Source organism: Salvelinus namaycush, chromosome 28 (assembly GCF_016432855.1).
Source record: "Salvelinus namaycush isolate Seneca chromosome 28, SaNama_1.0, whole genome shotgun sequence".
In the NCBI taxonomy this organism is placed as follows: Eukaryota; Metazoa; Chordata; class Actinopteri; order Salmoniformes; family Salmonidae; genus Salvelinus; species Salvelinus namaycush.
Window position 1 is genome coordinate 12775781 of NC_052334.1, and position 16453 is coordinate 12792233.

A 16453-nucleotide genomic window follows, 5' to 3' on the forward strand; every position below is an offset into this window, starting at 1 on the left:
TGCGGATTCAGTCTTCCCAGCCTGGTGCAGGTCTACAATTTTGTTTCTGGTGTCCTTTGACAGCTCTTTGGTCTTGGCCATAGTGGAGTTTGGAGTGTGACTGTTTGAGGTTGTGGACAGGTGTCTTTTATACTGATAACAAGTTCAAACAGGTGCCATTAATACAGGTAACGAGTGGAGGACAGAGGAGCCTCTTAAAGAAGAAGTTACAGGTCTGTGAGAGCCAGAAATCTTGCTTGTTTGTAGGTGACCAAATACTTATTTTCCACCATAATTTGCAAATTAATTAATTAAAAATCCTACAATGTGATTTTCTGGATTTTTTTTTCTCATTTTGACTGTCATAGTTGAAGTGTACCTATGATGAAAATTACAGGCCTCTCTCATCTTTTTAAGTGGGAGAACTTGCACAATTGGTGGCTGACTAAATACTTTTTTGCCCCACTGTATATACATAGCATTCAAACAAGACCTAATTTCAAAGGAAACAACTCATCTAGCATATAACTTTTTGAGAACCATATGTGTCTAAGACATTGGTGAGAGTGTGCTTGTCCAATGGTTATTTTGCATACAACCTTCTGGGAATGGCTCAAGATACCCATCTAGCACATAACGTTATAAGAACCTGAACCATATGTTCCTTAGGTGGACATTTCAGTAATTCAGCATAACGTTTCCTACAGGTTTCCTCATGGTTCTATTTAAAGTTATGTTCTCAAGTTGTTCAGAGAACATTCAGAAACAACTTTCAACCTTCCCACATATATACGCATACATTACGCATACATATATATATATGCATATATATATGTATGTATGTATATGTTTTTTTTATTTAACCATTATTTAACAAGGCAAGGTTTTGATGTGTAGAGTGCGTTAGTAAATTGACTCTGGCTATCTATTCCGATTTCAGAGTACTCCGAGTGTGCCAGACCACAGAATAACGGATCAATCACCCAAAGAATATGACCGGTGTCAGTAAATGTTGGCAAAAAAAGTTATTAAATTGTTGCCAGCAGCACAGTTACAGTCACTGACACTCTAGATAACATAAAAGCAGCATAACCAGCTCTGCTAGGGTGAGTAAAATGGTCAGTGAGATGTTTTCTCATTTGTGTCTGGAAATAGCTAGCAAGCTAGCCAACTTTAGCCAGTTAGCTTGGGTGGTTGACTGTCGTTGTGAGATCAGAACACTCAGATCAACCCTACTCCTCATCAACCTTACGTCCACAGTGCATTCTGAACACTCCTAGAGCAAAACGCTCTTAATATATGAACAGGCAATCTGACAACGCTCTGAAGTTACCACCCAGAGTGCACTCTCACACACTGGAGGCAATTTACAAACGCACCCTTAATAAGTCCATGCAGAAGCGTTTGAAAACAAACCCAGGGCCAGTGCCATTGTTGATGCTACAGTATTTGCATTGAAAAAGTGCCCAGCCGTCAGGAAATCAATTAAGTGTGTGTCTGTAGATAAATTAGTGTGTGTCTGTAGATAAATTATTAGAATGACAGTAAAACAGTTATACTATGTGTTTGCTGAGTAATTAGATCAAATTCACTATGATTGTGTTAATTTTCCATTGTGATGTTTTTTTTCTGTACAGTTAACATTAACTTCCAGTTATTTTCGCTCACATTGCTGGTCCCATTGTTTAGAATTATTCCGCAATTAGGCAAAGAGTTATGGGATATTAGAATCCTCTTGTTCTAACCTGTATATTTTCGACTCGGGGGTTTGACTTCTACAAACAGCGCACCCTTAAAAAGTATGCTTGATAGCATTCCAACCACACCCACAAACCATAGAAACGGACTGTTTTTTTTGCTGTGCATTAGACCTTTGTGGTTTGGACAGTCTGCAAACACACCCATCCAGAGGCGCAACATGTATACACATGGAAACTTTCCGTGGAAAGGTTTCTCTCATCATAACTAAACATTTAACAGATAACTGTAAGAACCTCATATTACTATTATTCATAATTGTGCTGTTTAAGAAAGAAACTCACAAATAAACACAGAAACCTGTGCGCCATTTTGTTGTACATACTTTTAATGCTGGTGGGAAAGTTACTCTGCGGGTGTGGTCTCTCAGAAGTGAGACCGGGAAATAAAGGTGTGGCCTTGTGGGGGAACCAGTTTATATATACACTGACACACAGCCTTCCCTGTCTACTGTATCTCTGCCAACTGAACGGAGCTACTAACAGGTATGTCTTCATTTGGGTCATACACCAGCCATTGCTTTGTATTGTGTACTGTAATCTGGAGAAATTCGTTTTTGTGCATTCTTATACTAATATTAGTTTTAAGGAAGGTTCACGTTTAATTTTACGACAGCTTCTGTGTAGGGAGATAGAGGGCATATTACATAACCAGGAAGAGATATTTTAATGTCGGATGGTTAGATATACAGTATCTCACACTGGATATGCAGTATGATATCTTCTGTATCACAGCGCACACCGCCTAAAAATGTCATGTCAACGATCCCAAATGGATTCCTGCTGCTTAAGTTGATCGGTGGCCTTGCAAAACGAGTGAGGACCGGAAAGGTTTTTACAGAAGATAGTACCTGCGATTCATGTGTTGTGAACCACACTCTTAGAAAAATATTTGCTATCTAGAACGGTTCTTCAGCTGTCCCCATAAGAGAACCCTTTAAAGAACCCTTGTTTGTGCAATGTAGAACCCATTTGGGTTCAATGTAAAACCCTTTCCAGTGAGTGTTCTACCTGGAACTAAAAATGTTCTACCTGGGGGGGAAAGGGTTCTCCTATGGGGACAGCCAAAGGACCCTTTTGGAACTCGTTTTTCAAAGAGTGCATAGTTTCCATGAGGCACTGAACATTCCACAAAACTGCGCAATATGACTGAATGTTTGCTCTAGGTAAAAATACTCTCCTAAGTCAATGTATCATGTTCCTACCTGTTCTGTGTTCTTTCATGTTTTCATTTCTACATTTACATTTTAGTCATTAAGCAGACGCTCCTTTCCAGAGCTACTTGGTTAGTGCATTCATCTTAAGATAGCTAGGTGAGACAACCACATACTGTATCACAGTCCTACATCTTTCCTCGATAAAGAAGTTATAAGCAAAGTCAGAGCTATTAGGAAAATACAAGTGCAATTTTTTAATGCTTTTTTATTACTGCCCCTCTGTTTTCACATTTATACTCTGTTTGATAGGATAGTAATAGCAGTCAGTACATATCCGGTTAGGAATCTAAATATAGCAGAGAATCATGCCTCCTCCTCATGATCATGACAATTGTTAGTTAGGCTTCATGGTACACAAAGAATCGAGGAAGTAGGCTAATTTTGAATAAATACTTTTAGTTTACTTTTGAAATATATCTAATGTGTTCAGAGCTATTATATATTATAGGCTATTATAATGATAATTATTTTAATTTGTAAAGTGCTTTTCTCAGACCCAAGGTGCACATTCATTTAAAAAAAGTATAATGTATAATAATAAAAAACAACACAGACAACAATCAAAGTTATATACAGGTGTGGCCAGAATACTAGCAGAGGTCCTTGAAAGCTTTTCTGAAAGCACAGTCTTGAGCTGTGCCTTAAAGGACAGAGACTCTGCAGCCCTAATAGTGTCTGGAAGTGCGTTCCACAGTTGCGGAGCAACTGAAAGCCCTGTCACCCATAGTTTTTAGTCTACTGCAGGGCTGCTAAAGGGAGATGGACCTGGAGGAGCGAAGGGTGTGTGTGGGGAAGGTGGGTAGAATGATGTCAGAACGGTATTATGGCTTTGTCTGTTGAAATAAACACCTTACCTCCACCAATATCCTGACTCAAATTAGCTCTGGTCTGATGCATATGAAAGAAAATTACAAATGGGTGTGGTGAGGATAGGATAGGTGTTCCCCTGATTGATACAGTCTTATGACATGAATGCATTCTTATAATTCTGTACAGAAAACATTACTCATCTGTATGGTTCCACAGAAAAGACTACGACTACGGCTAACGTTTGTCATATAAACATTTGAGCATACTTTCCTCTCAAGACCTGTCTGGATGAAGTACTTAAAACATGCAATAATTTTAACTCAAACATTTCACTCTCCTTTTCAGATACAATGGATGTAAGTAAACACTTTTTCTAATATTCTATCAAATTGCAAGAATGCTTAATACTATAAGCAATAAAGAGCTCACTGTGTTCCCCAGCTAGCACATTTGGTTCCTTGGAAGTTGTGGGAATGTATGTTTCTGGTTTCAGGAAGTAAAAATGTAGCCTGTTCTGGGAACGTTTATTTTTTAGATTGCAGGGAGATTATGCAAACGTTTTAATCTGGATCCTTAAGTTTTCCTGTGGGGTTTTATTAACACAGAGAATACAAATTATAGGTTATTTTGAGGTTTTTTAATAACTTCCTTAACCTTCACCTGAATGTTTCAAGACTTTTAACACTGCTAGCTTATTTTGGGGTTAGCTTTTTTGAACGCCAAGCACATGTAAATTAATTTCCTTAGGCATTAATCTTGCAATTTGTTATTGTGACACGGCATCAGTGAGATTCAACCCTATAATTGTCTGTTCTCTATTGATGGATTTATTCCACTGCAACACCAGGATGGCGCAAGCATGCCATTTTGTTTTTATGCCTACAAAGCTGTTAATTTTAGTCTGTTCAAACAGACCCCATTTCAAAGGAAACAAGCACTCATTAAGATCGGGTGTGGCCCGTTAGTGGGCGCAGCAAACGCACCTGAACACACTTAACAAGATAAAGGATAGAGTGAGTTTTTTTTATGCTGAGAATGGAATGTATATGTTTTTAAATAACTTTAGTAATGTTCAGAGAACGTTCTAATGTTTTCTTGTGGTTTTATGCAACATTTTCTTAACTTTCTTGGAACAATTTGAGGACATTACTTTTAAATGAGGAAACCTGTAGGAAACGCTATGCTGAAGTACTGAAATTCCCACTGAAGAACTTTCACTGAACTATTTGAGAACATTTGGGGTGTTGGGCTCACATGGGCCAACGATGTCTCATAAGATTTTTTTTTTTAAAGGTTTATGTCCCCCAGTTGAAAAATGTGTGATAGCAGTGCAGCAATGGTAGCTTTCTGTGTTATCACTCTTTCTTTCATCCCTCCATCCCATTAATTTGACCCTATGACAAACAACGTCAGTTTATCATTGGAAAGCTTAGATTCACAGCTATCCATCAGACACATTTTCGGAAATGTTCAGGGCCCAGCATCTTAAGTCTAAGTTCATCGTTAGAACCTTCGTAGGAGCATCATTCAATCTCCCAGCTGTTTCCCAAAACCATCGTTACTAAAGTTGCACTTAAACGCTAGTTACTTACCTCAGACGACTCGCAGAACAGCTAAGTGCGTCATTAGATGTTTTTTTTGCCCTTCCGCGTCACTTTATTCACAGATCTCAGCTAAACATAGCATGAAGAAGTTGATCTGTCTGACTGTGACCGCCGATAACTTAAAAACGAAGTTGACTACAAATGCAAAGTTGCCAAAGTGTTTGCAATTGTCACAAACAAGTGAAGGATAAAAATATGCTTAAAATGAAAGCAGAGATGACTGCCTTCAAATATAAATAGGCTACATAGGCCTATACAGTGAATTCAGAAAGTATTCAGACCTCTTGAATTTTTCCACATTTTGTTACGTTACATCCTTATTCTAAATAGTTTATTTTCCTCATCAGTCCAAATGTGAGATTTTGGGTTCCAACCTCTGTCTTTGTGAGACGCGAAGAAGGTGAACGGATGAGCTCCGCATGTGTGGTTCCCACTGAGTGTGGTTCCCACTGGGGCGGCAGGTAGCCTAGTGGTTAGAGTGTTGGACTAGTAACCAGAAGGTTGCTAGATCGAATCCCTGAGCTGACAAGGTAAAAATCTGTCGTTCTACCCCTGAACAAGGCAGTTAACCCACTGTTCCTAGGCCGTCATTGTAAATAAGAATTTGTTCTTATGGAGGTGTGGTGGTGCTTTGCTGGTGACACTGTCAGTGATATATTTCAAACTCAAGGTACACTTAACCAGCATGGCTACCACAGCATTGTGCAGCAATACGCCATTCCTTCTGGTTTGCACTTAGTGGGACTATCATTTGTTTTTCAACAGGATAAATACCCAAAACACACCACAATTACCTGACCTCAACCCAATTGAGATGGTTTGAGATGAGTTGGACCGCAGAGTGAAAGAAAAGCAGCAAACAAGTGCTCAGCATATGTGGGAACTCCTTCAAGACTGTTGGAAAAGCATTCCTCATGAAGCTGGTTGAGAGAGTGCCAAGCGTATGCAAAGCTGTCATCAAGGGTGGCTACTTTGAAGAATCTCAAATATAAAATATAAAACATGATTCCATATGTGTTATTTCTTCACTATTATTCTACAATGTTCTACAATGTTCTATTATTCTACAATGTAGAACAGAGTCAAAATAAAGAAAAACCCTTTAATGAGTAGGGGTGTCCAAACTTTTGACTGGTACCATAAGTATTCAGACCCTTTACTCAGTACTTTGAATCCCCTTTGGCAGCGATTACAGCCTCAAGTCTTCTTGGGTATGATGCTACAAGCTTGGCACACCTGTATGTGGGGAATTTCTCCCATTCTTCAAAGCAGATCCTCTCAAGCTCTGTCAGGTTAGATGGGGAGTGTTGCTGCACAGCTAATTTCAGGTCTCTCCAGAGATGTTCGATTGGGTTCAAGTCCGGGCTCTGGCTGGGCCACTCAAGGACATTCAGAGACTTGTCCCGAAGCCACTAATGCGTTGTCTTGGCTGTGTGCTTAGGGTCATTGTCCTCTTGGAAGGTGAACCTTTGCCCCAGATTGAGGTCCTGAGTGCTCTGGAGCAGATTTTCATCAAGGATCTCTCTGCACTTTGCTTCATTCATCTTTGCTTCGATCCTGACTAGTCTCCCAGTCCCTGCCGCTGAAAAACATCCCTACAGCATGATGCTGCCACCACCATGCTTCACCATAGGGATGGTGCCAGGTTTCTTCCAGACGTGACGCTTGGAATTCAGGCCAAAGAGTTCAATCTTGGTTTAATCAGACCAGATAATCTTGTTTCTCATGATCTGACAGTCCTTTAGGTGCCTTTTGGCAAACTCCAAGCAGGCTGTCGTGCCTTTTATTGAGGAGTGGCTTCCGTCTGGCCACTCTACCATAAAAGCCTGATTGGTGGAGTGCTGCAGAGATGGTTGTCCTTCTGGAGGGTTCTCCCATCTCAACAGAGGAACTGGGGTTCTTGGTCACCTCCCTGACCAAGGCCCTTCTCCCCCGATTGCTCCGTTTGGCTGGGCGGCTAGCTCTAGGAAGAGTCTTGGTGGTTCCAAACTTCTTCCATTTAAGAATGATGGAGGCCGCTGTGCTTGAGGTGTCACTACAAACCTGTGTTCGATCCCAGGCAGTGTCAAAGCGGTGCACAATTGGCCCAGCATTGTCCGGGTTCGGGGAGGGTTTGGCCGGCCGGGATGGCCTTATGCCATCGCACTCTATCAACTCCTTGTGGCAGGCCGGGCGCATGCACGCTGACTTTGGTCGCCAGTTGTACGGTGTTTCCTCCGACACTTTGGTGCGGCTGGCTTCCAGGTTAAGCGAGCAGTGGGTCAAGAAGCAGTGCGGCTTGGCAGGGTCGTGTTTCGGAGGACACATGACAATCGACCTGCACCTCTCCCGAGTCCGTACGGGAGTAGCAGCGATGGGACAAGACTGTAACTACCAATTGGGGAGAAAAAGGGTTAAAAAGGAGAATAAATAAATGATAAATGAAATTTTAAAAAGAATGGAGGCCACTGTTCTTGGTGACCTTCAATGCTGCAGACATTTTTTTTGGTACCCTTCGTCAGGTCTGTGCCTCGACACAATCCTGTCTTGGAGCTCTATGGACAATTCCTTCAACCTCATGGCTTGGTTTTTGCTCTGACATGCACTGTCAACTGTGGGACCTTATATAGACAGGTGAGTGCCTTTCCAAATCATGTCCAATCAATTGAATTTATCATAAGTGGACTCCAATAAAGTTGTAGAAACATCAAGGATGATCAATGGAAACAGGATGCACTTCTATTGCGAGCCTCATAGCAAAGGGTCTGAATACTTATGTAAATAAGGTATTTCTTTTTTAATATACTTTTGCCAACATTTCTAAAAACCTGTTTTCACTTTGTCATTATGGGATATTGTGTGTAGATTAATACATTTTAGAATAAGGCTGTAACGTAACAAACATTTTGAAAAAGTGAAGGGGTCTGAATACTTTCTGAATTCACCGTCAATGTAAATCATATTGAAGAAATGTTAATGTTCAATCAATTGAGTTTTATTTTGCCAATAGGGTACTGTCTATAATGTTTGCCTCAATATACAGTACCAGTCCAAAGTTTGGACACCTACTCTTTATTTTTACTATGTTCTACATTGTAGAATAATAGTAAAGACAAACTATGAAATAACACATATGGAATCATGTAGTAAACAAAAAAGTGTTAAACAAATCAAAATATATTTAAGATTCTTCAAAGTAGCCACCCTTTTTGGGCACATTCTTAATTAACACAATTCTGTGAATAATTTAACATCTGTATATCTGGCACACCTGTCATGTGGTTGTGTATTCTACATCATTCTACATGAACATTTTAAGATATTTATGGTGTTACTACAATTACATTTCAAACAGGTGTGGTCCAATAAGACCCCATTGAGTAGTTTGGTGGCAATATTGGGAAAAGGCTTCTGTGGGGTTAATGTGTGAATTCTCTGATGGACCTGTATCTACAAATCTTTTTAATAACCAGGCCTAGCTGTGTGTGTGCAATTTGCTGCCTCTTATCAAAGTTAGAATACAAAAACATAGCTGTCCAATTACATGGAATTCTATGGCTAAGCTTTCAACATTCTAATGTCAATGCGCATATGGGAGCTTTTTTCTTTTCTTTTTTTACAATAGTTGTAGCTGGTCATTTCAAAGTTGATTAAATATAATTTGAAAGGTAATTTCCTTACCTTTCCAAATCACTTGTCAAAGTTTTTTAAATGTATCATGCTTTCCCTTTTTAAAGCCATTTATACAGGTACATTTGATATCTAACATAGAAGTCAAAGTTCTGTTGACCTGAACATTTCGAAATTGTCTGCAGGATAGCTGTGAATCTAAGCTTTCCAATTACACATGTATACGTGAGCAATAACTTGTTGCATGACATTGTTTGTCAGGATAAAATCCCTTTGGGGAAAAAATGAATGGGATGGAGGGATGAAATAAAGAGCACTACCGAGTTGTTGTTCTTGTCATAAGAAGGAATTCCCCTCGACCACGCCCACAAATTGGGGAATACAAACATTCTTTCCCATTGACCCCCATTGTAAAAGAGCCAACTTTATTGTTAATTTTTTGTTATACGGAAATAATAAAACATGCCAAAAAACTGCTCGTTAACCAGGTAAAAAATCCCGACCTACGGTTCAATTAAACTATGTAGGGAAATAGAGCCTGCGAGAAGTGCCCTGTGGCTTCAGGCTATTCATTTACATTTACATTTAAGTCATTTAGCAGACGCTCTTATCCAGAGCGACTTACAAGTTGGTGCATTCACCTTATGATATCCAGTGGAACAACCACTTTACAATAGTGCATCTAACTCTTTTAAGGGGGGGGGGGGGGTTAGAAGGATTACTTTATCCTATCCTAGGTATTCCTTAAAGAGGTGGTGTTTCAGGTGTTTCCGGAAGGTGGTGATTGACTCCGCTGACCTGGCGTCGTGGGGGAGTTTGTTCCACCATTGGGGTGCCAGAGCAGCGAACAGTTTTGACTGGGCTGAGCGGGAACTGTACTTCCTCAGAGGTAGGGAGGCGAGCAGGCCAGAGGTGGATGAACGCAGTGCCCTTGTTTGGGTGTAGGGCCTGATCAGAGCCTGAAGGTACGGAGGTGCCGTTCCCCTCACAGCTCCGTAGGCAAGCACCATGGTCTTGTAGCGGATGCGAGCTTCAACTGGAAGCCAGTGGAGAGAGCGGAGGAGCGGGGTGACGTGAGAGAACTTGGGAAGGTTGAACACCAGACGGGCTGCGGCGTTCTGGATGAGTTGTAGGGGTTTAATGGCACAGGCAGGGAGCCCAGCCAACAGCGAGTTGCAGTAGTCCAGACGGGAGATGACAAGTGCCTGGATTAGGACCTGCGCCGCTTCCTGTGTGAGGCAGGGTCGTACTCTGCGAATGTTGTAGAGCATGAACCTACAGGAACGGGTCACCGCCTTGATGTTAGTTGAGAACGACAGCGTGTTGTCCAGGATCACGCCAAGGTTCTTAGCACTCTGGGAGGAGGACACAATGGAGTTGTCAACCGTGATGGCGAGATCATGGAACGGGCAGTCCTTCCCCGGGAGGAAGAGCAGCTCCGTCTTGCCGAGGTTCAGCTTGAGGTGGTGATCCGTCATCCACACTGATATGTCTGCCAGACATGCAGAGATGCGATTCGCCACCTGGTTATCAGAAGGGGGAAAGGAGAAGATTAATTGTGTGTCGTCTGCATAGCAATGATAGGAGAGACCATGTGAGGATATGACAGAGCCAAGTGACTTGGTGTATAGCGAGAATAGGAGAGGGCCTAGAACAGAGCCCTGGGGGACACCAGTGGTGAGAGCACGTGGTGCGGAGACAGATTCTCGCCACGCCACCTGGTAGGAGCGACCTGTCAGGTAGGACGCAATCCAAGCGTGGGCCGCGCCGGAGATGCCCAACTCGAAGAGGGTGGAGAGGAGGATCTGATGGTTCACTGTATCAAAGGCAGCCGATAGGTCTAGAAGGATGAGAGCAGAGGAGAGAGAGTTAGCTTTAGCAGTGCGGAGCGCCTCCGTGACACAGAGAAGAGCAGTCTCAGTTGAATGACTAGTCTTGAAACCTGACTGATTTGGATCAAGAAGGTCATTCTGAGAGAGATAGCAGGAGAGCTGGCCAAGGACGGCACGTTCAAGAGTTTTGGAGAGAAAAGAAAGAAGGGATACTGGTCTGTAGTTGTTGACATCGGAGGGATCGAGTGTAGGTTTTTTCAGCAGGGGTGCTCTCCAAAACTCTCCAAAACTCTCGCTCTCTTGAAGGCGGAAGGGACGTAGCCAGCGGTCAAGGATGAGTTGATGAGCGAGGTGAGGTAAGGGAGAAGGTCTCCGGAAATGGCCTGGAGAAGAGAGGAGGGGATAGGGTCAAGCGGGCAGGTTGTTGGGCGGCCGGCCGTCACAAGACGCGAGATTTCATCTGGAGAGAGAGGGGAGAAAGAGGTCAAAGCACAGGGTAGGGCAGTGTGAGCAGAACCAGCGGTGTCGTTTGACTTAGCAAACGAGGATCGGATGTCGTCGACCTTTTTTTCAAAATGGTTGACGAAGTCATCCGCAGAGAGGGAGGAGGAGGGGGGGAGGGGGAGGAGGATTCAGGAGGGAGGAGAAGGTGGCAAAGAGCTTCCTAGGGTTAGAGGCAGATGCTTGGAATTTAGAGTGGTAGAAAGTGGCTTTAGCAGCAGAGACAGAAGAGGAGAATGTAGAGAGGAGGGAGTGAAAGGATGCCAGGTCCGCAGGGAGGCGAGTTTTCCTCCATTTCCGCTCGGCTGCCCGGAGCCCTGTTCTGTGAGCTCGCAATGAGTCGTCGAGCCACGGAGCAGGAGGGGAGGACCGAGCCGGCCTGGAGGATAGGGGACATAGAGAGTTAAAGGATGCAGAAAGGGAGGAGAGGAGGGTTGAGGAGGCAGAATCAGGAGATAGGTTGGAGAAGGTTTGAGCAGAGGGAAGAGATGATAGGATGGAAGAGGAGAGAGTAGCGGGGGAGAGAGAGCGAAGGTTGGGACGGCGCGATACCATCCGAGTAGGGGCAGTGTGGGAAGTGTTGGATGAGAGCGAGAGGGAAAAGGATACAAGGTAGTGGTCGGAGACTTGGAGGGGAGTTGCAATGAGATTAGTGGAAGAACAGCATCTAGTAAAGATGAGGTCAAGCGTATTGCCTGCCTTGTGAGTAGGGGGGAAGGTGAGAGGGTGAGGTCAAAAGAGGAGAGGAGTGGAAAGAAGGAGGCAGAGAGGAATGAGTCAAAGGTAGACGTGGGGAGGTTAAAGTCACCCAGTACTGTGAGAGGTGAGCCATCCTCAGGAAAGGAACTTATCAAGGCGTCAAGCTCATTGATGAACTCTCCAAGGGAACCTGGGGGGCGATAAATGATAAGGATGTTAAGCTTGAAAGGGCTGGTAACTGTGACAGCATGGAATTCAAAGGAGGCGATAGACAGATGGGTCAGGGGAGAAAGAGAGAATGTCCACTTGGGAGAGATGAGGATCCCAGTGCCACCACCCCGCTGACCAGAAGCTCTCGGGGTGTGCGAGAACACGTGGGCAGACGAGGAGAGAGCAGTAGGAGTAGCAGTGTTATCTGTGGAGTAGCAGTGTTATCTGTTATTCAGCGTGGGAAATGTGGGGACCCGGTGTCCATGTAGGCTACGTGTAGCTACTCTATGTGTGTGGAAAACATTTAATCTCAGGTAAAACCTACTTGTAGCTGTGTAGTCTGTTTGTGGTGTTGGTTTTGCTAGCTTAATGTTCCAGTCGGTAGCTAGCACTCACTCACGTGGTTAGCAGCATCATGAAAAGGGGCATGAGGAAAGCCCTACAATATTACGTTTTTCTAAGTAGTGAGAAACCAGTTGCGAGCAGGCAATGTTGAAAAGTGATCTTTAGACATGTAGTTTTGTAATTGACTAAAACAAGCAGATAACTTGAATTTTTCAAATGCAATTTTTTTGTTTTTGCTGCGAGTCAATGGAGTAACCTAGGTAACCACAGATTGTTTTCCCCAGAGGTGGGCGGGCCGCAACGTAATATTTTATACCGACTGGCATGATTGCTGCACTGCTATCACACATTTTCCAACTCTAGGGACATAGACCTTAAAAAAAAGAGACATCTTCGGCCCAAGTGAGCCTAATATGGACTAATGTCAAGCCAGTTGAACGTTCCTAGAACATGACCAAAATTGAAATGAAAGGTAACCATGTTTGAACTTTTAAGACACATTTTGTTAAAATAATGAAATACCAAGAAAATTGTTATTTTGTCAAGTTCCTTAAATGTGCTGAGAATGTTCCAAAGGCAAATCACTATCCTGCACCATTCCCAGAAAGTTGTGGGTAGGTTGTATGCAAAATAACCATAGGACTCCACGCTCTCACCAAGCTCTAAGAAACAAATGGTTCTCAGAACATTATGTGCTAGCTGGGTCCAGTGAGAAATTAAGCAAGGAGACACATCCACTTGTGCACACTATCAATCCTCTCTCACCCCGCTCTGCTTCCTCTCTCTCACCCCGCTCTGCTTCCCCTCTTCCCCTACAGCTTTCAGATGCTCTGGGTGGTGAACCGGGCTGGCCAGGCCAGAACAACCAGCAGGGTAGTGGGGGCGTGTGGCCTGGTGGGCAACCCAACCAGCCAACATGGCCAGGACAGCCTGGTGGTCAACCAGGCCAGCCCGCCCCCATGTGGCCTGGACAACAACCAAACCCTTCCCAACCCTCATGGCCCGGACAACCAGGAGGGGGGCAGCCCGGCTGGCCCGGACAACCAGGTGGGGGGCAGCCTGGCCAGCCAACCTGGCCCGGACAACCAGGTGGGGGACAGCCCAGTCAGCCGACATGGCCAGGGCAGCCAGGACAGATTAGCCAACCTACTGCACCCGGATGGCCAAGCCCCGGTCCAGGCCCTGCCCAACCAACTGCTCCACAAAATAGTTCACTGGTAAGAGAAGACATTCAATCCTGAGGATGTTGGTTATGACGGTTTGAAAAACCATGAGCAAGGTTCTGCATGGTTCAGAAATATCTTTGTGACAGATTAGCCCTCAAGACCTCTACTCAGACATTGTTGTAAGCCTGTCCTAATGACACTCAACTGGTTTTGGCTGTTTTTATTTGCTGTTTTCAACAAACCCATTTTATTTCCCCAACAGAAAGTGCCATATGACCTGAATCTGCCAAATGGATGCTACGACAAGATGCTCATCACAATTCGTGGGACAGTTAACCAAAATGCCAAAATGTCAGTATTCACAGCAAAATATAGTTTCCGTGGTAAATTGTGAAGATCTACATTGTAGCTATTTCCACACTTTGATTCTTAATGTTGCTCAGTTATTTCAGTCTTGTAGCCAGCAGTAGGTACACAAATGGAATGCCTTTCCTTGATATGTTGCCTGCAAACTTCTTATACCATAACCTAAGTACTAGTCTGTTTGTGCCATCATCCCACTCCTTGCCACTTGTCATCCTATACATGATATTTGGCATGACAAGGAGTTGGAATCATAGCACAAACAGATCTGGGACCTGGCTACTTCTACTGCTACTCTCAATCTAATAAGGACTAAAATCTTATCAAATACAAACGGTTGTTCTTTTGTTCTTCAAAGTGTGTGATGCATAAGTATCCATCTCAGGATGTAAACGGAGACTAATAGAAGTTAGACGAGAGGATCTAGATAATCAAGCTCGGGGTAGTTAACAAATCTAGATTACTGTCAAATGTAAATCAATGAGGCCCCTTTTGAAAGAGGTTGGCAGACAGTAATCCCAAAAGAGCATCTTGACATCATTATTTCCAAACCTCAACTGAATACAATTTAACTAATGTAAGGACAATGGGTGAGAATAGAACAAATGATCTGTGATGAATTCAATACCAGATAATACCAATCACTTTGAAGTCAAGAGTAGGCCTACAGTAACTATGGCCACAAACTCAAAAAGCTCACACATGGAGAATGTCGCTGAGTGCTGTTGAGCATGTGGCTCATAGAACACACACACACACATTCATCACAAAACATAATGCTGTTGTCTGACTTGTAATCGACACTACTAGATAAACGCATTGATGACGTAAATGTCACAAAATCCAAGGTTTACCACTATGTTATTAGCTTCGTCCCAAATATGTTTGTGCTCTTGAAATTCCATTGCTCATTGTCAAGCCAAAGAAATCGTTTGAAAAGAAAATGAGTGACAAGGAGTTGGTATGAACACTGCTATTATCTCCCTGTAGGTTCACCATCAATCTAACCAAAGGGAATGACATTGCCATGCACTTCAACCCACGCTTTAATGACCAGGGAAAGAAAACGATTGTGCGGAACAGTCAGATAGGCAATACATGGGGCAAAGAGGAGAGAGAGCACAATCACTTCCCCTTCACTCAGGGCCAGCCCTTCGAGGTGAGGAATCTATCTTCTGCTTTACTTCATGTCAACCAATCAGAGTTTTAAAACCATGATGGCTGGGGTCCATTGAGAATTAGGTTTTGTCCCAAATGGCACCCCCCTATATAGTGCACTACTTTTGAACAGAACATGCTTTGGTCAAAAGTAGTGCACTGAATAGGGTGCCATTTGGAAAATATCTTGAGACACTCCTGTATTCATCTCGATATTTTCAGTTGTATGATTTTTATGGTAATTAAAAATAATGTCAAACAAATTCAAATGTTATTCATGATCAACAGATCATGTTTTACAATCAATATATTAATTTACATTTCAGTCATATCTTAACACATTCTTTGATTTTGCATAATAATGAGTTTGTGGTCCTGTGTTTTTCCAGATGAAGATCATGTGCACTAACAGTGAGTTCAAGGTGGCAGTGAACAGCTCACACATCCTGGAGTTCAAACACCGCATCCGTGACATCCAATCCATCAAACACCTGGTCATCTATAATGATGTCACCCTCACGTCTGTGGAGATTGACAAACTATAAGATCTAGCAGGGTTGGTTTCAGCCATTTAATAGAATGACCAGATTAGCCAAAGTCCCTCAGGTTCTATTTTTATGGTTCCAGTGACCTTCCATCATTGGCTTTCAACAGAAACATACAGTAGCTTGAGTCTAAAGCTTTAACCCAGTAGTACTACCATCATATTCTGTACTTCTACTAAGATGGTATATTCTCTGTGTGGAAAAATATATTTTCTTAGTCTTTTAATAAGAGAAAAAAGTCAACAACTTTTAACTTACAAATTCATTGGTTTTAAGTCTGAATAGGTACATACATTTGAATGAAAACCACCTATATCCAATGTTAGACTCAAACATATTTTTTCATTGACTGATATCTCTTCCTCCAGATATAGGGTGATGTACAGTATGTGTTTTGAGTGATTGTTATTGTTGTATAACCTTTCCCACTAGGTGGCACAGTTGAGACTATGTTGAATGTTTTAGATCCACAACAAGCCTAGTATTTGCTGTGGCAAAATAAACATTACCTTGGCTACCTATACCACACAGTAGTAGATGAATTTGAAAACACCAATGCATATTACCACTTAACATATAGGCTATTATTACTTTGCATTAGTGAATGAAGGACCACGTCTGTAAACATACTTTATTTTCAAAGCTCTTTCTCCTTAAC

At 42.7% G+C, this 16453-nt stretch overlaps 1 protein-coding gene across 1 annotated transcript; it reads left to right on the forward strand.

Moving 5' to 3' along the window:
• Positions 1 to 2137: 2137 nt before the first annotated feature.
• LOC120023453 (galectin-3-like) lies at positions 2138 to 16321 on the forward strand. The gene is made up of 6 exons (XM_038967473.1): positions 2138 to 2222; positions 4109 to 4119; positions 13382 to 13780; positions 13992 to 14080; positions 15083 to 15251; positions 15640 to 16321. The coding sequence occupies exons 2-6, from the start codon at positions 4114 to 4116 to the stop codon at positions 15793 to 15795; spliced, it is 819 nt and encodes a 272-aa protein (XP_038823401.1). The 5' UTR covers positions 2138 to 2222; positions 4109 to 4113; the 3' UTR covers positions 15796 to 16321.
• Positions 16322 to 16453: the final 132 nt, after the last annotated feature.

Excerpts from the sequence above, each read along its gene's own strand:
- LOC120023453 (XM_038967473.1), top strand. Across the intron at positions 14,081-15,082 it reads GTTAACCAAAATGCCAAAAT|GTTCACCATCAATCTAACCA; the intron begins GTCAGTATTCAC and ends ATCTCCCTGTAG. Across the intron at positions 15,252-15,639 it reads CTCAGGGCCAGCCCTTCGAG|ATGAAGATCATGTGCACTAA; the intron begins GTGAGGAATCTA and ends GTGTTTTTCCAG.